Source organism: Mesoplodon bidens (assembly GCF_964165515.1).
Source record: "Mesoplodon bidens genome assembly, chromosome: 5".
NCBI classification, from domain to species: domain Eukaryota; kingdom Metazoa; phylum Chordata; class Mammalia; order Artiodactyla; family Ziphiidae; genus Mesoplodon; species Mesoplodon bidens.
Window position 1 is genome coordinate 66,698,959 of NC_138161.1, and position 23,688 is coordinate 66,722,646.

At 36.3% G+C, this 23,688-nt stretch overlaps 1 protein-coding gene across 2 annotated transcripts in view; it reads right to left on the reverse strand.

Moving 5' to 3' along the window:
* GSK3B (glycogen synthase kinase 3 beta) overlaps positions 1–23,688 on the reverse strand; it is a 204,847-nt gene that overhangs the window by 62,045 nt on the left and 119,114 nt on the right. For both annotated transcript variants that reach the window (XM_081236037.1, XM_081236038.1), the window contains exons 4-7: positions 20,939–21,049; positions 18,309–18,439; positions 10,893–10,999; positions 7,989–8,086 (exon numbers count right to left, since the gene is read on the reverse strand). In XM_081236037.1, the coding sequence (XP_081092163.1) occupies positions 7,989–8,086; positions 10,893–10,999; positions 18,309–18,439; positions 20,939–21,049 (447 nt within the window). The remainder of the gene's footprint in view (positions 1–7,988; positions 8,087–10,892; positions 11,000–18,308; positions 18,440–20,938; positions 21,050–23,688) is intronic.

The following is a 23,688-nucleotide window of genomic DNA, read 5'->3' on the forward strand; positions in this document are numbered from 1 at the left end:
TTCTCTGTGCCTGGGCACACTTACATATAAGTGCACAGAGATTTAACCAAGTATTAGTATTACTGTAGAGTCAGTAAAATTTCATAGTAGTTACTTAAAACTTGATGTTTCTTCTGGTCTATGTACAATATATTAATGTAAAGATGTAGTTGAGGAGTTTTACATTAAAATGATTATTCTAATACTCATTTACTCATTCACTTATTTTTATTTTTATTTTATTTTGTTTCATTATTTATTTATTTATTTATTTATTTATTTTTGCGGTATGCTGGCCTCTCCCGTTGTGGAGCAGAGGCTCCGGACGCACAGGCTCAGCGGCCATGGCTCACGGGCCCAGCCGCTCCGCAGCATGTGGGATCTTCCCGGACAGGGGCATGAACCCGTGTCCCCTGCATCGGCAGGCGGACTCTCAACCACTGAGCCACCAGGGAAGCCCTCATTCACTTATTTTTAAAACGTTGACATTATGTACATAATATTTATGCTGCAGGTGGTTACTATAAATTGTAACCATAGTTCCTTGTACTAGTATAGGGATATTTAAGCTAGGGATTCTGGATGAGCTTCAGAAAGTCCAAAGTTCACCTGATATCATATGCAAAACTCTGGCATGACTGCATTTTTCTGGGGGAGAGTCCATTGCTATGAACAGATTTTCAAAGAGGTCCATGATCCAAAAGCTATTAAAAGTTGCTGCTCTAGTCAGTAATAAACATAGAAAAATTTAAACAAATAATACAAGGAAAAAAGCAATAAATTTTTTTAATATACTGCATACTATATTGATATATTACAAGTAAAAATCTGTACCACAATGTGTAATGGGATGTGCTTACTTGTTCCGGAGAGTGGAAAAAGGAGAGAGAACTAAGTTTAATATGCTGTCCCTGCAGTCTGTTAACAACACAAGAGCTCTATAATACGACAGCACAAGAAATATCACCAGGTAACATATGATTAAGCTCCAAATGCATGCTAGCAAAGATACGTCAGGGATCTGTCAAAAAACTTAGGAAAAAAAGTATTTTATACTTATTAAATTCTGATTTAGTTAATATCTGAGACCTCTGTCTGAAAGACTGTTTAATGGTGAAAATGTTAAGCCAGGAGAGAGTGCACACACAGGTGCTAAACAACTCATAATACGGAGATAACTGAAAGCTAAACTATTTGCTAAACAAAGATGATGAAAATGACACTGAGCTGTACTTGAAAGCAAGGAATCCACTATTACAACCTTGATTGCTTTAGATGAAGCACAACTAAATCTAGTCCAAAGACATCACAAACTGATTTTGTATATTCATTACAATAAGATTTAAGGGCTGTTTCCTTTATTTTGTGGTCACACTTTTAAAATACTAAATTAATGGGTTCGAGACAACAAGTTGACATTAAGTATCATATTATTTTCCCCAGAGCTACAAAATACCATGAATAGAGGACAACAATTTAGCTAAAGATGAATCAGACAGGATTTCCCTACCACCCAACCCCTCCCAGATAACAGTAGTGGTGGTACTCATCTTTGTCATTATGATCTTTCTAGGATTAAGGTAAGGATTAAATATGGTAATATATGTAAAGTGCTTAGCCCAGTGCCTGGTGCAGAGGAAGTTCTCATTGAGTGGTAGCTTTTATAATTAGCAGTATTTTACCAATATTTGAAAATGTAGACTTCTGAGGGGCCAGATAATCACTGATCTATCTGTCTATAAATTATACTGTAAAGAGCCATCAGTCAAACTGGAAGACCAGGAAAACAATGATTTAGACAGACATTTGTAATAAAATGCAGCTCTCTTTTAACTCTATGTAAATGTTTTTATTTGTTTCCTAACAAAAGATTCTGGCACCAAACAACTGAAAACATCAATTTTTTTCATAGTTTCTGGGATTTCAAAAAGCTGATTGTTTAAAAAAAAAAATCAACATCACAGAACAGTAAAAAGTGAAAATCCTTTTTTCCCTCTCTCTCCTTAATCCCACTCTCCACTGCTAAATCTTTTTCTATTGATAGGCATCACAAGAAATGAAGTCCGCTTACTTAGCTATAATAATATAATCAAAAGATTATTTCGATCTGTTTTTTACTTTCAAATTTCTAAAATTTCTGCTAGAGATAAGATTTTACTAGTTCTTACCTGTGTAAAGTTCCTACCTGTGTAAATATCTAAATTGAATAATTATTGCTAAGAGAAAATTAAACCAATAGCTTAGTAAAGTTGTTTTTAAAGGGAAATTATGTAATTTTAATTGCCTTATAACAAATTATTTAAGTATGTTTTGCACCCCAATGTTCATATCAGCACTATTTACAACAGCCAAGACATAGAAGCAACCTTGGCTATTTACAACAGCCAAGACATGGAATCAACAGAAGAATGGATAAAAAAGATGTGGAAGATATGGTGTACGTATATACACACGTACAAAACAGAATACTACTCAGCCATAAAAGGAATGAAATAGTGCCATTTGCAGCAACATGGATGGACCTAGAGATTATCGTACTAAGTGAAGTAAGTCAAAAAGATAAAGACAAATACCATATGATATCACTTATATGTGAAATCTAAAATATGACACAAATGAACTTATTTACGAACAGAAACAGACTCACCGACACAGAAAACAAACTTATGGTTACCAAAGGGGTAAGGTTACCAATGGGGGAGGGATAAATTAGGAGTCTGGGATTAGCAGATACGAACTACTATATATAAAATAGATAAACAAGGTCCTACTGTATAGCACAGGGAACTATATTCAATATCCTGTAATAACTATAATGGAAAAGAACATGAAAGAATATGCATAAATATGTATACCTGAATCACTTTGCCGTACACCAGAAACTAACACAATGTTGTAAATCAACTATAAAAATAAAAAATTAAAAAAAAAGATCTACATGTTTAATGTCATGTTTTTCTAAAAGAGATATATCCAAATTTAAAAGGCTAGTTACTACAGTTATGAAAGCTATAGAGAAATTCTATCATCTAGAGGTGGACTCTAACTACTTCTGCCTTTAAAACTCTTCCTTTAGAAAGAAATGGTCAAATTATTACAAAGCATAAGTAAATGTTTATGGAATAAATCAAAGTATATCTCTAGGAACATTAATACATTTAAAACTTGAAATTCTACAAAATGGTTGGTTTCTTTCAAATATTAAGTTCTGTGACATTTTAATCCAAAAATTCAACTCTGGACTGAAGCCTGCCTTTCCTTACTTGAAATTTACATTTTAAAATTTGGAGGGGGAAAAGACCTACAGCATTCCCAGGTCCAGAATTTGCTAGACTGCTTCAACTTCAATCCATCTGGGGAATTTTGGGGACATCTGTCATTTATATAAGGAGTTAATGATCAAATCTTTGAGGAGCTAAATATGGAATTTCTTTTCAAAAGCAATAGTTTATCACTTTATATTATTCTTTTCAGAATCAATTATGTAATGCAGAATAGAATCTACAATAGAATCTATGCAGTCATTAAAAAAATCACTTAGTCAACATACACTTCTTCACATGAGAAATACATTTATTTAGTAAAAAAAAAAAGTCTATCGGCTATACTCCAATATAAAATAAAAAGTAAAAAAAAAAAAAAAAAAAAAAGTCTACAAAACAGATGGCACTTTTGTTTTAACACACATATGCATAGAAAAGTGTATAAAAATATTCACAGAAGTTATTCTTCATGATGTACCAGAACAGAAAGTGATTACTTTTGTCCTTTTCTTTGCATTTGTGTCTGGGTATATTTTCTGCATTAAGCATATAAAATTATAGCATATATAATTATAAAAAAGTAATCATATTAAAAAATACTACCTTTTCCAAGTCTTCAAAAGACTCTTTAACCCCACTGCTATGACTTATGGCAGAGGTGCCAAAGGACAATGTTATATCACTGAACCTATGGTTTGTGAAATTCCTGACAGATGTTCTCCCAAAATGTTTTGTTTTTATCCAGGTATCTGAAACCACATCAAATATTTTTTGAGGGTATTTTAACTAGTACGTTAAGGAAGAATTTAAGAAAAAAAATCTTATTATCTGAGAAGTCCCAAACAGAATCTCTCTGTTTACAAATGCTTTGACAATCCAAGCACTTTTTGATACTCAGAGATTAACTGGCATAATGAGATTCTGATCTGATAATCCTATGTATGAAATCAACTTCAGAAAGCTAAGTGTTTTTCATGCTTAAAAATGATTTCTCATGACTTTCAATTCCATTTTGCCTTATACTTTTAACTTACTCTGAAGATGTATTTTAATTTTATTCTAAATATTTTTTAAAAGCCTTATTTGAGGATAAGTAGGGAGGTTAAGGTTAAGCTAAGTTAGCTCAGTTTAAATAATACTCTGTGTTACTCATTCTGTAAATTATTGGCATGGATGTCCAAGCCAATAAAATTTAATAAACAACAACAATCACACTAACTTTTCTTATTAATTCCCAGGTAATTCCAAATTCATGGATGAACAATCATCTAGTAGATTAATTCAATTTAAATGCTTACTGAAAACTATTTTGGTGTCCTTGGATATTAAAACACAACAATAAAAGAAAGTCCCTGCTCAGAAAGTTTCTAAAATAATTAGGTAATTCTACCATTTATAATTTATGAAGTTTGCTGTACGATTGTTCACTTTTTGCATAACTCAAAATCAGAGAGAAGAGTACCTATTGTACTGGGGGCAGGGGTGCGGGGGGCTGCGTCAGCTGCCTCCAGTTACTCCAGAGGAATACCCATGAGGCTTTCAAGAGAGAAAATGGAAAGAGCAGAAAGGAACAGTAACATAGATTCCCTAGTTACCGAAAGGACTAAGGGTGCATGACTAACATCTCAAAAAAGCTGAGAGTTGAGTTGGGCAACCGTGAGACCACTTTTCACGGAAAACTGTAATCTATTCTGTCCTGATTAGCAGAAATGACAATATTTGCTTAAAATATAAAATGTCTTAATACATTTAACTTTGAAAGCTAACCTATACAACTCTTTTCTGACATACAACTTAGATCAGGAAAACTGGAACAGTTATATCAGAATTAGTTTAAGAGTTCTTATTTCAATGAAACATCACAGATATTCAATATGTAAAGTACAGACAGGGTCAACAAGACTTAGAGCTAACTTAAACACACAAAATCCCTACAAAGTTTATTAACCTCCATGCAATAAGATTTAGAGCTATACTATACACACATACACCCCCCCCAATACAATGTCTATTAATTAACCTTAGTGTAATGTATAACTTTAGGTCACCAAATGGGTGGTAAACTAATACTAATATATCATTTATCCTGGGTAGTAATGCTTAAAACTGTAAAAGGGACTGAGAAGCTTGATATCCCAAACTGCCCTGGGATGTTAACTCCATTATATCATCTTCAAAACAACTATAGAAAGTGATCTTGGAACTTCAGTAGGTGATGACTATGTATAAATGCAAGATGACAAGATAACATATAAATGAAAAGAGTGTTTTGTTTTAGAGATGGCCTACTACAACAAATTAATCATGGACAAACTTGCAACAAATAAGCCCTAAATAAAAATGAAGTCTTAAACCATCAATAACAAATTGACAGTTTCTACTAAAATTAAATAAGCACAGACCAATATTAGTAGAAAACTGAATTACAAGGACTAACAAAAAGTGGTGAAATAAGCTCTGGACTTAAAGGTTTGTAAGATATGAGATATAGGATTTATCACAGATATTCAGTTTAGTTTCCTAAGCAATTTCATTTGTGTCCTGTATGAATTCATTAAAATTAATGACAAAGAATAAACCATCACACAGTTCTAAACTATAATCAGTAGAGAAATGACGCAGTTCTAATAAGCTAAACATATATGACAAATAGAATGTCAATACGCCAGGAGAATTGTAGTATGGTAAACTCAAGTACATCAACTGAAAGCCTGGGGACAGAAGAAATGCTGAATGGTTGTACTGACTAAGGGTCAGCAAACTATGGCCCAATCTCTGTTTATGTAGGAAGGGCCCAGGAACTAAGAATTGATTTTACAGATAAACATTTGCAATCAATTTGATGAAACGAAACACTGACTTTGAACTCCAATTAAGAGAAATGTTATAGCCCCCTCAAAAGAAACCCATTCCTCTAATTAGTAGACTTGAATTTCATCAATGAAAAATTTGTGGAAATTTTTTTGTTATATTGAGTTGGCCATAAAGTTCGTTCGGTTTTAAGTACAAATAAAAGACACATTTTTCATTTGCACAAAGAACTTTACTCAACAACGTGTTCAGTAACTGAACAAACTTTTTGCCCAATCCAATATATCTTAGACATCCCTAAGTTTCATTTTAGCCCACGAAGCCTAAAGTGTTTTATCTAGCCCTTTATAGACAGTTTGCCAACTCCTGTATTAGAATACTAATTTGAATAATAATGAAGAATACATAGGCTTTTAGGAAACAAGGAAATCAAACTATCTGAACTTAGATCTGAGTGTAGTGTGGGAATCAGGAATGAAGTAGATCTGTTTAAGTAAGTTTAAAGCTTCAATTTGAAACTAAAAGATGGTTACTAAAAAAAAGACAGCAAAATACCAGTGATCTCAAGTGCAAATCATAAGAAATTATATAGATAGTAAGGAAGATTCTTGATCACACATGGGTGTTTTCAACCACACTTGTACACACTGATACTTAGCAAAATCATTTTATCAAAAGTAACATTCTTATAAATGAAGTACAAGGATTTTAAAATAACTTAAACACCGTCCTGTGTATAACTAGAAAAAGCTACTGAGAACCAACAAGGACCTACTGAATAGCACAGGTAACCCTGCTCAATACTCTGTAATAACCTAAATGGGAAAAGATTTAGAAAAATAGATAATGTATATGTAAAACTGAATCACGTTGCTGTACACTTGAAACTAACACATTATTAATCAACTATACCCCAATATAAAATACAAAATTTTTTTAAACAAACAAATAAATAAAAAAGCTGCTGAGGCTCAGCACAATAAAAACTAAATTCAAGCTGTCCAGATACAAAACAGGCTGCATTCCAAAGTAGCGATCTGATGCTGGAAGTATTCAAGAAAACACTGAAAAATCATCTTTCAGGAATGTAACTAAGAAGGTTCTTTCATTGGATGGAGAACTGGACTACATAACCTCTAAGGAGATTTTCAATTTTCCACTGCTGTGAAACATTTGGAAAATCAAGAATAAAGCCTAATAGACAGTAGGTGGTGTTGCTTTGGACAAACTATAACCTTAGAATCAACCAATCTAGTGGTCTAAATACAGAGACACTAGATATTACTAAAGGGGGGGTGAGAACTTTTAAGATCTCAAATATTAAAAACTTTAAAATGTCAGTGCTGCTGTTCTTAAGAGACAGTATGAATTCCAAAATAATAATACTTTGGATCTGATGTCATTAATAAAGGTGTTGACAGACCTAATAAATAAAATTATAAGTAAATTTATAAGTAAAAACTTCCTTAAATTATAAGTAAAAATTCTGCTTCTATCAAGTGGTCTAGTCATACATACTCACTTTTCATTTTATAAACATTTAAATATTGACTAAATACAAGCATCTCCTATGTGCTCAGCAGAGTATTATGAGCAGAGAGCACATGGTGAGCAAAAATAGACATAGCTTGGGTTTTTATTCAGTTTATACACATTTTAGTGATCTATTGCTTTTAAGTACTTTAAATAACAGATATATCCCTTTCTTGCATCAGATGGCCAAAATAGCTTTTCTAGTATCACATAACAAAAGAATAACTCAATTAGAAAGCAAAAGCTGGGTTCTTATACTTCTTCCACAGCTGAACTTGCTATGTGATCTTAGATCACATTCTCCATTTCCTCAGTTTTTCATGAGTGTGTGAGAGATATGGATTCTTAGAGAACAGCAATAAGATTCCTTCCAGTTCAAAAATTCTGATCCAATCTTCTCACCTTGATTATTTCTACCAATTGATCCACACCACTGTCCCCTGGAAATATTGGTTGTCCTAGCAACAGCTCAGCCAACACACAGCCTGCAGACCATACATCTGAAGAGAAAAGAAAACAAAAGCTTATTAATACTCTGTAGCTTAAGTTGCATTAAACTGTATACATTTTCTAATTTTACTTTGGTCAGAGAAATATCACAAGGAAAAGACTGTATAATCCAAAACAGAGGGAAAAAAGTCATCAAACTATCCTTAATGCATTTTAAAATTCTGTTAAACTTACTAAACAGGAAACAGGACAATAAGAATATTCTAATAAAGGGTAATATCTATTTAATTATCAAATACCAGATGTTCAAGTCTACAACAACCAACATAGGGATTATAGAATGAAAACATAGCACATGATTATTTACTTATTATACTTAAAAATAAGTCAAAGTGATACAATCTCTTCACATTGGCAGGTACTTATACAGAGTAGCAGAAAGCAAGGGTTTAATCTGCTATATACAGGGTTGTAAGCCAATGGAAATTTCTGAGAAAAAAATTTTAATACATTAAATGGTTAACTTTTGTCTTGTAATATGACTGACAGAAAAATGTGCTTAAATATATGAATATTTTAAAATGCAAAGATAGAAGAATACATTTTATTTTACAAATTACAAAATATAATTCATTTTTAAGTCAAAGCAGAAACCTCAATCTTGAGAGAAAACTTTAAAAAATAATTTAACTAATAAATTTTAATAATTTATAAATAAATTAAAAAAAATAAAGCGTACATCCTGGCTTACCCATGAGAGTCCTGGTCTAGATGACTGTCCTGGGATAATTATGAAGAGCATCCCCTTTCTCTCTTAAAAGTATTACCAAATGAAAAGATAAATAATATGGGCACTCTATTTAGAGTCCACTACCTAAGACTTCCTGCAAGAAAAAGCTAATTTTCAGTTTCTGGATTCCTGGGTTTTGTATGAATCATCAAACAAGTGTTTTAGGGAGATGAACATAAATCATTGCTGGGCTTTCCATCTACCAGTAGGGAAGGAGAAGAACGGTGAATGGCATGGGGACAACAAATAATTTAATCAGTCTGATGTGGTAAGATGCACTAACAAGAGGAATTGGAAACTAACACAACATTGTTAAGTCAACTATATTCCAATATAAAATAAAAATTAAATTAAAAAAAAAAGAGGAATTGGAACTCCCTGCTCCAATGACTACATTTTACTGGCTTGGAAAAATAATGACAGAAAATTCATTTAAGAAATTCAAGTTGATTTTGTCCAGCTACTCTTTCACTTTTAATACCATTGTTAAAAATATTTCCAAAATATATTTGTATTAGAACACTTTTAAATATATTTATCTTTGTTTATTTATAAATCTTCCAGAGTCTTAAGAAGCAAGTATCCTAAATCTAAAAGGGAAAGCCAAATCTAGGCTTGTTAGGGTTCAAAAGGTCCCAGCTGAATCAGTGGCCTATGGTGAGACCTACGCCTGAACGCCAGAATCTGGTTTTAGTCATGCAAAGGAGGCTACTGGAAAGCAGGTACTCACAATATCCAGAAAATTGATTCCTAGTAGAGGAAACAGATTACACTGGCCCTTTTTTTGTGAGAAGTATTCCCAAAGAACTGCTAGGCACATGGACATTTGTAGAAGTAATATACTCTTAAGAGGGTTAAAGGTTTATGTTAAACATGCCTTAATATGTCAGATAATATGATCATGACTTTTTTAAAAGAAGCAAACCAGGACTTCCCTGGAGGTGCAGTGGTTAAGAAACTGCCTGTCAATGCAGGGGACATGGGTTCGAACCCTGGGACAGGAAGATCCCACATGTCGCGGAGCAACTAAGCCTGTGCACCACAACTACTGAGACTGCGCTCTAGAGCCCACGAGCCACAACTACTGAGTCCACGTGCCGCAACTGCTGAAGCCTGCGTGCCAAGCCCATGCTCCACAACAAGAGAAGCCACCGCAATGAGAAGCACATGGACTGCAACGAAGAGTAGCCCCCACTCGCTCCAACTAAAGAAAGCCCGCATGCAGCAATGAAGACCTAATGCAGCCAAAAATAAAATAAATTAATTAAAAATAAATAAATAAAAGAGGAAAACCGCATTTATTTTTTGTTTGTTTGTTTGGTATTTGTATGCTTTTGGACTAAGGAATTCTCTTCAGAAGCAATATATAACAATAAAATAAAGTTGACCTCCACCTGCATGCCACCCTAAGGTTGCTCCTTTCTTAGCTTCCTATTCATGTCCAACTGATCATACTCTGCTGTATGTGCACTACTTCTAGTGGGCTAAAATGAGGTAGACGAGGAGGTCAATGAAGAATGAAGCAAACTGTCTCTATTCAATTCCTTCTATCATTAAAGATCTTTTGTGACAAATTCTACAGAATTGGTGGGTTTATCCAAACTACTAATGAAAAAATCAGATTGTTCCTTTTGAGCAGACTTAAATAACCAACTGAGACAGCACAGCAAGAGTGTCAGTAATATGGTCATCCTACCACTTTAATCATAAACTTAATTGATGCAAATTCTCCAACTGGCGATCAAGCTCAGAAGGGAATATTTCAGGGGAATTTTTTGTTTTTAGTGAAGAAAAGGTATACTTCTAATTTATTTAAAATTTTAAGTTAAAAATAACTGTAATCCTAAAGAAATCACACAATCACAAAGGAGTAGCTTATAATACAAGAAACGAAAAAGTAGAATAGTAAATATATCTTAAATTCTATGCATTTTTGCATATCAATCTTTAAGAAGAAATATATTTCAAGGCATATTTATATTTAAGAACAGATTAGTAATACTAAATTACTAAAAACAAGATGTAATAAATAATTACAAGCCATTATATTCAGGTCCATTACTTACCTATACTAGAGGTATAATCAGTGGCTCCAAAGATCAACTCTGGTGCCCTATAGTACCGAGAACAGATATACGAAACATTGGGTTCTCCTCGGACCAGCTGCTTTGCACTAATAAAAAAATCAAAAGCAGAAATTCTTTAAATTAAATCTAAACTGTATCATTGCTATCGTAAACTGCTATCATTCCCAACACAATGTTTATCTAAGATTCCCATAATTCCAATCATGCAATATATAAGAAAAAGAAAACATGAACCATAACTATGTCTGACATAACAAACTTATAATTTTAACATACCACTCTGAAAAAAGAACAGTAACTTTTAAAGAATGCATTTGTTAACTGTCACCTGAGGAAAAAGATTTTTAAAAAATCACAAAATGATAAATGTTGGAATTTCTTCTGCTCTTGTTCCCTGAATTCCACCTTTAAAATACAAAGAAGAAAGGGAAGAAAAATGAGCAGTACTTCCCCTCACCAAAAAGCACAGTAACAGATTAAAATATAAGAATGAATACTGCTTACCCAATATGTTTTTTAAAAAGGTAAGAAATTGGCCACTCTCTTAAAATTTGACTTCTGACTCAGAGTGAGTATCCCAAAGCTTGCAGATCCAATCTACTTTATGTTTTTCCACCATTTGGTCAGTTTATTAACTGTCTAAGCATTCGTTATCCAATAAAAAAAGATAGGCCCTTTCCTGTAGGGCAGAGATAATTCACAGTCCATGAATTCTAATTCCGCTGTCGTAAGTTAAATCACACATTCTCTTAATCCAACTTTCCTTCCCAAATACTTTGTGGCATGTATTTTATTTTATTTTTATTTTTATTTTTATTTTTTTTTGCGGTATGCAGGCCTCACACTGTTGTGGCCTCTCCCGTTGTGGAGCACAGGCTCCAGACGCGCAGGCTCAGTGGCCATGGCTCACAGGTCCAGCCACTCCATGGCATGTGGGATCTTCCTGGACCGGGGCATGAACCCGTGTCCCCTGCATCGGCAGGCGGACTCTCAACCACTGCGCCACCAGGGAAGCCCTGTGGCATGTATTTTAAATATTAAAATTAGTTTCTTTTGAAGTACCTCTCAAGATAACTTGAAGACACACTAAAATAAATAAACTGCTATAGAAGCTAACCATTTTGACATACAATAATATGAAAGATAAATACAAGAAATAAATACAAAAAACAAAATCAAAACAGTAAAAAAGTAAGTAACAAGAAAAGGTAAAAAAAAAAATTTTAGGTAAAGGTATGGGAAAATCAGAGTAGAGATAGATGAAAGCAGTCACAAAGGTTTCAGTTTGGGCTTTCTTTTCTTCCATTTATTTCTGGTCAATGATAAGTCTGACCATAGCCTGGTCTTCCTTCATCACAAGTTTTGAAGGTGGGAGGCAGTTTATTTTGTAACATTCTCACCAAGGTTTGACATACAGCAGCCATTTCATAAATTAATAAACACTAATCCCTGTTTTTAGGCTGCATGAAAATTAAGACACTTTTTCAGCAAAACTAATAAAACCTTTCTACCTTATAAAGAATTTTCTAAATTAACAAGACGGATTCCAATTATTTAGTCAGAAAATTCAGTGATAAAGAAGGTAATCTTAGAAATGCCACTTGATGGAGCTACCTTCAAAGTGTATCCCAAACTCTACTTGCTCAAACTAGCTGCTAAAAACAAAAAAGGCAGCTTTGTTATCAGAGCTATTAAAAGTGAACTAGGCGGAGTCGGGATGGTGGTGTGGGAAGACACAGAGTTAGCTTCTCCCCACAACTAGTGTGCCTGCTGGCCTCTGGTGGGGGACGCTAACACCCAAGGAGATAGTAGGAACCCCAAAGTGAACCGGTAGGAAGTAGGGGGACTGAGGGGGGAGGAGAAGTGGAGGTCAGACAGGATCTGTGCCCCTGAGGTCAGGGAGGTCAGGAGAGGCAGGCGGGAGGGACTCTCTGGGAAGAGAAGGAGAGGAGCAGAGGGTGATCGCCTGGCTCACTTAGGCTGGGGAGCCTGCTGAGCTCTCAAGCCAGTACCCCGCCTCCAGAGCCCCATCCAGGCCATGTGGGTCCTGGGGGCATAAGAGGGAGGCCGGGGAGATGAGGAGTGGCAGGTGGGAGGAGCCATCCAAGGAAGGACAGGAGAGAAGCAGAGGGTGATTGCCCCACCCACTGGGGCCCCGGGCAGCCTGCTGAGCTCCCCAGACCGATCCCCTGCCCTCCAAAGCCCCCGCCAGGTCTCGGGGGTCCTCGGAGGCATAGGAAGGAGGCCTAGGGGAGAACAGGAGAGGCAGGCGGGAGGAGAGGGAGAGGAGCAGAGGGCAACTGCCCCACCCACTAGAGCCCAGGAAGATTGCTGGGCTCCCCTGTGAGGTCCCCAGCCCTCTGAGACCAGGGCTGAGGGGCAAACCTGGGTCCCTTCTGTTCCTTGAGCCTAAGCTCCACCCCGCACAGCCCCCAGGGCCTTTTCCAGCCCTGTCAGTCCTGAGCATTGGCCCTGCCCACCGCCCAAACCTCACCCTTGCTTAGGCCCCACCCTCCACAGCCGAGGCCTCCCCCCACCCCTTTTTTTTCTTTTTTCTTTTCCCTCCTCCTCTTTTTTACTATTATGGTACTGATGTGCCTTCTGGCTGTTGATTCATCTACACTTTTATTTGTATATTCTTCCTAACGTATCTGTTTAGTTTTTACTTTGTTATTGTTTTTTTTTTCTGCCCCAGGCAACTTGAGGGACCTTGGTTCACGAACCCAGGGTTGGGCCAAAATTCCTGTGGTGGGAGCTCTGAGTCTGAATCACTGGACTAACAGAGAACCTCAGACCTCAGGGAATGTTCACTGGAGTGAGATCTCACGGAGCTCCTCATCTCAGCACCAAGACCCAGCTCTATCCAATAGCCTAAAAACTCCAGTGTTGGAAGCCTCAGGTCAAACAACCAGTAAGTCAGAAACACAATCCCACTCATTAGGGAAAAAAAAAAAAATGACACAGATGTCACAGATGAAGGAGCAAGGTAAAAAACCTACAAGACCAAATAAATGAAGAGGAAATAGGCAATCTACCTGAAAAAGAATTCAGAGTAATGATAGCAAAGATGATCCAGAATCTCGGAAATAGAATGGAGGCATGGACTGAGAAAATACAAGAAATGTTTAACAAAGCTCTAGAAAAAGTACAGAACAAACAAACAGAGATGAACAACACGATAACTGAAATGAAAAATACACTAGAAGGAATCGATAACAGAATAACTGAGGCAGAAAAACAAGTAAGTGAGCTGGAAGACAAAATGGTGGAAATAATTGCTGAGGAGCAGAATAAAGAAAAAAGAATGAAAAGATTGAAGACAATCTCAGAGACCTCTGGGACAACACTAAATGCACCAACATTCGAATTATGGGGGTCCCAGAAGAAGAAGAGAAAAAGAAAGGGTCTGAGAAAATATTTGAAAAGATTATAGTTGAAAACTTCCCTAACATGGGAAAGGAAACAGTCACCCAAGTGCAGGAAGCAAGAGTCCCATAAAGGATAAACCCTAGGAAAAACACAACAAGACACATATTAATCAAACTAACAAAAATTAAATTCAAAGAAAAAATATTAAAAGCAGCAAGGGAAAAATAAAAAATAACATACAAAGGAATCCCCATAATGTTATCAGCTGATTTTTCAGCGGAAACTCTGCAGGCCAGAAGAGAGTGGCAGGATTCGATGGAAAAGTCAAAAGCTTTTCAGACAAGCAAAAGCTAAGAGAATTCAGCACCACCAAACCAGCTTTACAACAAATGCTAAAGAAACTTCTCTAAGCGGAGACACAAGAGAAGAAAAAGACCCACAAAAACAAACCCAAAACAATTAAGAAAATGGTAATAGGAACATACATATCGATAATAACTTTGACTATAAATGGATTAAATGCCCCAACCAAAAGACCCAGACTGGCTGAATGGATACAAAAACAAGACCCATATATATGCTGTCTACAAGAGACCCACTTCAGACCTAGGGACACATACAGACTGAAAGTGAGGGGATGGAAAAAGATATTCCATGCAAATGGAAATCAAAAGAAATCTGGAGTAGCAATACCCATATCAGATAAAATAGACTTTAAAATAAAGACTGTTACAAGAGATAAGGAGGGACACTACATAATGATCAAAGGATCAATCCAAGAAGAAGATACAACAATTATAAATATTTATGGACCCAACATAGGAGCACCTCAATACATAAGGCAAATGCTAACAACCATGAAAGGAGAAATCGACAGTAACACAATCATAGTAGGGGACTTTAACACCCCACTTACACCCATGGACAGATCATCCAAACAGAAAATAAATAAAGAAACACAAGTTTTAAGTGACACAATAAACCAGATAGATCTAACTGATATTTACAGAACATTCCACCCAAAAGTGGCAGAATACACTTTCTTCTCAACTGCACATGGAACATTCTCCAGGATAGATCAAATCTTGGGTCACAAATCAAGCCTCGGAAGATTTAAGAAAATTGAAATCATATCAAGCATCTTTTCTGACCACAACACTATGAGACTGGAAATCAATTAGAGGAAAAAAACACAAATACATGGAGGCTAAACAGTGTGCTACTAAATAACCAAGAGATCACTGAAGAAATCAAAGAAGAAATAAAAAAATACACAGAAACAAATGACAATGAAAACATGATGACCCAAAACCTATGGGACGCAAAAGCAGTTCTAACAGGGAAGTTTACAGCAATTCAACCTCACCTCAAGAAACAAGAATAATCTCAAATAAGGAATCTCACCCTACACTTAAAACAACTAGAGAAAGAAGACCAAAGAAAACCCAAAGTCAGTAGAAGGAAAGAAATCATAAAGATCAGATCAGAAATAAATGAAAAAGAAATGAAGGAAACGATAGCAAAGATCAATAAAACTAAAAGCTGGTTCTTTGAGAAGATAAACAAAATTGATAAACCCTTAGCCAGACTCATCAAGAAAAAAAGGGAGAGGATACAAATAAATAAAATTAGAAATGAAAAAGGAGAAATCACAACTGACACTGAAGAAATACAAAGGATTATAAGAGACTACTACAAACAACTATATGCCAATAAAATGGACAACCTGGAAGAAACTCACAAGTTCTTGGAAAGGTACAATTTTCCAAGACTGAACCAGGAAGAAGTAGAAAATATAAACAGACCTATCACAAGTAATGAAATTGAAACCGTAATTAAAAATCTTCCAACAAACAAAAGTTCAGGACCAGATGGCTTCACAGGCGAATTCTATCAAACATCTAGAGAAGAACTAACACCTATCCTTGTCAAACTCTTTCAAAAAATTGCAGAGGGAAAAACACTCCCAAAGTCATTCTACAAAGCCACCATCCCACTGTCACCAAAACCAGAAAAAGATATCACAAAAAAAGAAAATTATAGACCAATATCACTGACGAACACAGATGCAAAAATCCTGAACAAAATACTAGCATACAGAATCCAACAGCACATTAAAAGGATCATACACCATGATCAAGTGGAATTTATCCCAGGGATGCAAGGATTCTTCAGTATACACAAATCAATCAATGTGATGCACCACATTAACAAATTAAGGAATAAAAACCATATGATCATCTCAATAGATGCAGAAAAAGCATCTGACAAAATTCAACACACATTTATGATAAAAGCTCTCCAGAAAATGGGTATAGAGGGAACCTTCCTCAACATAATAAAGGCTATATATGACAAATCCACAGCAAGCATCATACTCAATGGTGAAAAACTGAAAGCATTTTCACTAAGATCAGGAATAAGACAAGGATGCCCACTCTCGCCACTCTTATTCAACATAGTTTTGCAAGGCCTACCACAGCACTCAGAGAAGAGAAAGAAATAAGAGCAATACAAATTGGAAAAGAAGAAGTAAAACTGTCACTGTTTGCAGATGACATACACTATACACAGAAAATCCTAAAGACGCCACCAGAAAACCAATAGAACTAACCAGTGAATTTGGTAAAGTAGCAGGATACAAAATGAATGCACAGACATCTCTGGCATTCCTATACACCAACAACGAAAAATCAGAAAGAGAAATTAAGGAAACACTCCCATTTACCACTGCAACAGAAAGAATAAAATACCTAGGAATAAACCTGCTTAAGGAGGCGAAAGACTTGTACTCAGAAAACTATAAAACACTGATGAAAGAAATCAAAGATGACATAAACAGATGGAGAAATATACCATGTTCTTGGATTGGAAAAATCAATATTGTGAAAATGACTATACTACCCAAAGCAATCTATAGATTCAATGCAATCCCTATCAAACTACCAATGGCATTCTTCACAGAATTAGAAGAAAAAATTTTACAATTCATATGGAAACTCAAAAGACCCTGAATAGCCAAAGCAATCTTGACAAAGAAAAATGGAGTTAAAGGAATCAGATTCCCTGACTTCAAACCACACCACAAAGCTACAGTAATCAAGACAGTATAGTACTGGCACAAATGCAGAAATATAGATCAATGGTACAGGATAGAATGCCCAGAGATAAACCCACGCACATATGGGCACCTAATTTATGACAAAGAAGGCAAGAACATACAATGGAGAAAGGACAGCCTCTTCAATAAGTGGTGCTGGGAAAACTGGACAGCTACATGTAAAAGAATGAAATTAGAACACTATCTAACACCATACACAAAAATAAACTCAAAATGGATTAAAGACCTAAAGGTAAGACCAGACACTATAAAAGCCTTAGAGGAAAACAAAGGAAAAACACTCTTTCACATAAACCACAGCAAGATCTTTTTTGACCCACCTCCTAGAGTAACGGAAATAAAACCATAAATAAACAAATGGGACTTGCTCCTAGAAGCAATCAATATTATGAATTTATATCATTCCAAAAATAAGCAATGCATCTGTGTACATATGCCTATACTCTGTGTTTTTAGAATACAAAAGGGAACATACTATATAGATTCTTGACCTTGCTTTTTTGAATTTAATACTTCTTAGAGATCATTCCTTTTCCATTCACAGAGAGCCTCCCCTTTCTTTTTTTAACAGCTGCATGTATTACATTATATGTATGATGTACCATAATTTATCTGGTAATCTTCCTACTGCCAGACATTTATATACAATTCTATGATAAAAATTCTGGTATATACAATATTTTGTGAATGTGTGAGTATTTGTAAGGGAACAGTTCCTAGGAGTTAAATTGCTGGATGAAAGACTAAAATTCTGACAGAAGTTACCGAAACTACCCTCACAAGCAACTGCACTAGTTTATAGTCCCTGAGTAAGGGTAACAAAAGATAATGAAAAGAGTATACAGGGTGGGAGGGTGGGGTTGGAGAGGAGGGAAGGAAGGGAGAAGAAAAGAGAGCTAGCTTACCTTCCAAAGTCACAGAGTTTTAAGACAGCTGTATCAGGATCCAACAAGAGGTTCTGTGGTTTAATATCCCGATGGCAGATTCCAAAGGAATGGATATAGGCTAAACTTCGGAAGAGCTGATACATATACAACTGGAATAAAGAGTAAAAATTAATTGAATACTTACTTTCTATCCCAAACAATTCAGAGTCCTTACGCAGGAAACAAAGTAACAGATTTCCAGAAAAGAATAGTGAAAAGCTGGGGACTGTTTGCACTCAGTCTTTCTTAAACAAGTTTTATGTCATTTCTCTATCCATTAGCTAGTTATAGTTTAGTTAACCAATGTTATTTTTTTTTTTTTTTTTTTTTTTTTTTTTTTGCGGTAGGCGGGCCTCTCACTGTTGTGGCCTCTCCCCTTGCAGAGCACAGGCTCCGGACGCGCAGGCTCAGCAGCCATGGCTCACGGGCCTAGCCGCTCTGCGGCATGTGGGATCTTCCCAGACCGGGGCACGAACCCGTGTCCCCTGCATCGGCAGGCGGACTCTCAACCACTGCGCCACCAGGGAAGCCCCCAATGTTATATTTGTACCATCTTTTAATAACTTAAAAAAGGAAAATTTACAATGTGCTTTTATAATTTTTATTTTACTAACATCTCACCACAAACCTGTTTTTCTCCCCTAAACACAGATTTAAAAACTCAGAGGGGTATTCCAAATCATGTGACTAACAAGTAACAATGTTTAGACCAGAAGCCAAGTCTTCTGTTTTTTAAGTTCATCATCCTTTGTCAGGGCCAGAGGTTATTGATACAGAGGTCTGGGAAAACTCACACCGTGAACTGAGAAAATCTGTTATCAAGACATCAGTAAATCTATTAATAGCAACACCACTCTTCCTGTTAATAACCTTCAGAATTAAGTAGACTTCAAAATGCCATTTAAAAACAGATCCTAGATGACTACTGACATCAATTGAAAAGAATATTTATTTCAATTTTATTACAAAACAACATACACTGAGAAACTGGGTCTGTGTGGAAGAAAGAATTAGACTCTTGACTGGCGAAGGGACAGTCTTTGTGAAGAAAGTGAGTATAGCTTTTTTTTTTTTTTTTTGCGGTACGCGGGCCTCTCACTGTTGTGGCTTCTCCCGTTGCAGAGCACAGGCTCTGGAGGCGCAGGCTCAGCGGCCATGGCTCACGAGCCTAGCCACTCCACGGCGTGTGGGATCTTCCCAGACCGGGGCACGAACCCGTGTCCCCTGCATCGGCAGGCGGACTCTCAACCACTGCGCCACCAGGGAAGCCCAAGAGTGAGTATATCTTAAACCTTCTATTTGTTTCAAGGTCAGTGTTCTGGTTCACTTATAAATTTTTCTGACTCCTCACCTTCTGACCTCTACCCCAAAGTTATATACCATGAAAAGAACTTTTGAAATGATTCAAATCAAAGATACCAGTATCTTGGTGAAAAACAACAAAAAGAGAGTTAAAAGTCAGATAAAGCACTGACATAAGGTATCATCTACATATGAAGTGGTCTTGACTCCTACAAAAATATACTGAATCACCAATTTACAGGAAATACTGAGGACAGAGGAACATATTAACACCACTATAGTAATCCCATCAGCAAAATCCATTTTATTACTATAAAGCTTAAAATATAACTATTAAGTAAAAACTTCGACACTCAAAACATTCAGAATCAATGCCATTTTATTTTCTAGAGTATTTGTATGAAAGGTAAAATGCAGGGCTTCCCTGGTGGCGCAGTGGTTGAGAGTCCGCCTGCCGATGCAGGGAACACGGGTTCGTGCCCTGGTCCGGGAAGATCCCACATGCCGCAGAGCGGCTGGGCCCGTGAGCCATGGCCGCTGGGCCTGCGCGACCGGAGCCTGTGCTCCGCAACGGGAGAGGCCACAACAGTGAGAGGCCCGCGTACAGCAAAAAAGAAAAAAAAAAAAAGGTAAAATGCAAAAAATTATACTCAGAAAGCTGAACTTTTAAACTTAACTCCTAGTTAATTTTCACAATGTCATAGTTAAACAAATAATCTGTTTCTAATAATCTACCACAACTTCAGTCATAATTATGTTGGATAAATTGCAAGCCACTCTAACATGAGTTGTATCAAGTAAAAAGGATGACATTGACATCAGGTACCAAAAATTAAATAACACCTTAATAGAGTCTGTGCATATTTAAAATTACAAAAAGTTTAAACTTCAGCTACGGACACACTGTATCTATAAATGGCAATAAACATTGCATTTGGTAATATTTATAACCATATTTTTATAATTTTATAGGATATGCTTGCTCCTATTTCAGCCTGTGGCACAATAAGGGTTATAAGAAATTAAATTAAAAGGTGCTGTAGGTAGCAAAATTAAAACCCATAATTGTCTGTGAAAAAGTTCATTTGTCAGAAAGATGACAAGTATCTTTAATACCCACGTCATGAAAGCTTAAAAAGGGAAGACTTCACGCTTTAAAACTGTACAAAAATTTAATGAAACTCTAGCAATACCTACTTTGCAGCTTTCCCCCCTCAGAATGAGATGTAATAATATAGTTAAAATACACCCAGCACTCTCCCTTGTTCATAATAACTAAAATGGGAAATTGCTCCATTTTTACATACCTTAACATAGATCACAGGGAGCGTCTGTTTGGCTCGACTATAGTGTCTGGCAACTCTGTATACTGTTTCCGGAACATAGTCCAGCACCAGATTAAGATAGACCTCATCTTTCTGAAAGAGTTTATTAAAAACAAACAAACCAAAAAAACAAGATTAGGAACTAGTCTTTAAATATTTAAATTAGAGTAAATTCTCTATACATTCACTTATTCAGATTTTTAAAGAAAAGATTCATGTGTTCAATTTTAATTATACACAATTAATTCAGAATATAACCATAACAGTAAAAACAAGTCTACCACATTTTTTTTTACTAACAATTTCATGGCAAAAACACAGCCATTTCAAGACTGTTAAGATTCCTAGTCATATTTAAACTGTTATTTTGGTTATATGATTTTAGAGGATATTACCTGTCACAAAACTTCGTATTTTCTAGTTTGAGAATCATTGCCCTTATATCCTATCAGGAAAGCTGTCATGGTAGTAAAATAAGTATTGAACTGGGAGCTAAGAAATGTGCATTTCTAGCCCTAGCTCTGCTAACTGATGTAAGCAAGTCATTTAATCTCTCTAGGCTTCCGTTTCTTCACCTATAGCATGAAAAGCTGGACTTCAAAATTTCTCCTTAAAAAAGATTCTATGGTTATTTGATTAGTTATATTAGTTAATTAGTCTATAATTAGTAAAATAACCACTTGTCTTCTACAATTAACTGAAAAAACAAGAATAACTTATAAGGCAGCGAGTTACCATACTCACAAGTTTACTGCAGGTCATATGTTTAAACATCCATTCACAGCAGCATAAAGACACCAATCCAAGATCAGTGGAAAGAAAGAAGGGAATTCCAACTAAGTACCAAGTAGGAAAGAAGAAGAGAGGGCTACCCTCACCCTGTTCATGTGAATAATATCAGATAAGCAAACTGAAGCAGAACACAAAGTTGAGAATCACTGTGTTCAAGTCTAGAACTGTCTACTGAGTAGGAAAATCTTCAGGTAACACTTCACAATCTTCCCAGTTTGAAATACCTGCCAAACTAAAGTGAAGAATTTCAATTTTCAGCATTTATTGAGCATTTTCTATATGTCAGTAGTCATTGCAGAGGAAGTAAGGAAGTAAGGGTGCAGGTAAAAGACATGTCATCTAAATTGAGTACGAAAGGGGCATTTCAGGCAGAGAGAAAACTGTATTCAAGCTGTGAGGTCAGGCTTCCCTGATGGCGCAGTGCCAATGCAGGGGACACGGGTTCGAGCCCTGGTCCAGGAAGATCCCATGTGCTGCAGAGCAACTAAGCCCATGCATCACAATTACTGAGGCTGCGCTCTAGAGCCCGCGAGCCACAACTACTGAGCCCGCGTGCCTAGAGCCCGTGCTCCACAACAAGAGAAGCCATGACAATGAGAAGCCCGCACACCACAGCGAAGAGTAGCCCCCACTCACCGCAACTAGAGAAAGCCCACACGCAGCAACGAAGACACAACACGGCCAAAAATAAATTTAAAAAAAAAGAAAAAAAGGTGTGAGGTCAAAGAACAGAGCAGATCTCAGGAAACAGTTTAGTGAGGCAGCATGCCACTGACGCTATTACCTTTTCACTTTCCCTCAGTCTTTCATGTTCTCCTCTCTTCCCTCCATATCCAGCTTAAATTCCATGGTCTAACATTACCCTCACTCTCTAACAAGGGAGTTAGTAAACAACAGCAAAGGCTTGTTTGAAAACTCTTCTCCCATCCTCACCCTCAGCTGGTACCTTGCTTGTACCACTACATGTACCCATTTACCAGCATCTACCCCCAGATGCCTTTCCTTCACTACTCTAACTAGAGATAAGCTGACCAAGCTCCTTTCTAAGGCAAACTCTGCTACATGTAAACAAACTACTCTGCTTTTCCTATTCACACTCATTGCTTCAGTAATTTTTCTTTCTCTGTCGATTATTCTCTCTCTGTGAGAGCATTACAACATAAACTTGTTATTTCTTCCATCGTTAAAAAAAATCTCTAATCGCACTAATCACCACCATCCTATTTTCTGGCCCCTTTAACAGCAAAATTCTTCAAGAGATGTCTAAATTGACTTTCTCCAATACCTGGCTCTTCTCATTCTCTCTAAAACTTACTCCAATAGAATTTCACCACCACTATTCCACAATAATTATTTATCAAGATCAATAATCTCCTTGTTGCTGTATTCAATGCTAATTTTCAGGCATCATCTTTCCCTCTCTTTTACTTGACTTAGCACTACCATCTGACATAGTCGATCACGTTCCCTTCTTTGAAACACTTACTTCACTTGGGTTTTAGAATACTATACTCTTCTGGTTTTCATCCTACCTTAAAGACAGCTCTTCTGGCTCTCTATTTCTGGTTCCTTCTATTCTCCTTTATCTCCTAAGGAATAGAGGATCCTAAGGCTCAGTCCTCAGACCTCTGTTCTTTGTGTAAGCCCACTCATCCAGTCTAATGGCTCAGTACTACTATACACTGATGACTCCCAAATTCATATATATCCTGGGACCTCTGCCTTTAAGTCCAGGCTAGTATCCACTAGCCTGGACTTAAAGGCAGAGGTGGAAGTTGGGAAGATGATAATGAAAGCAGTGTGAGCAGCTGGAAACCTACAAGAATCCAAGGCCTAGACTAGGGCACAGGTAATAAGGATTTTTAAAAAAGCGAGGTGGGAAACAGGTATATTGGCTAGCTAAACAAGAAAGTAATAGAGAACCTGAGAAATAAAGAAGT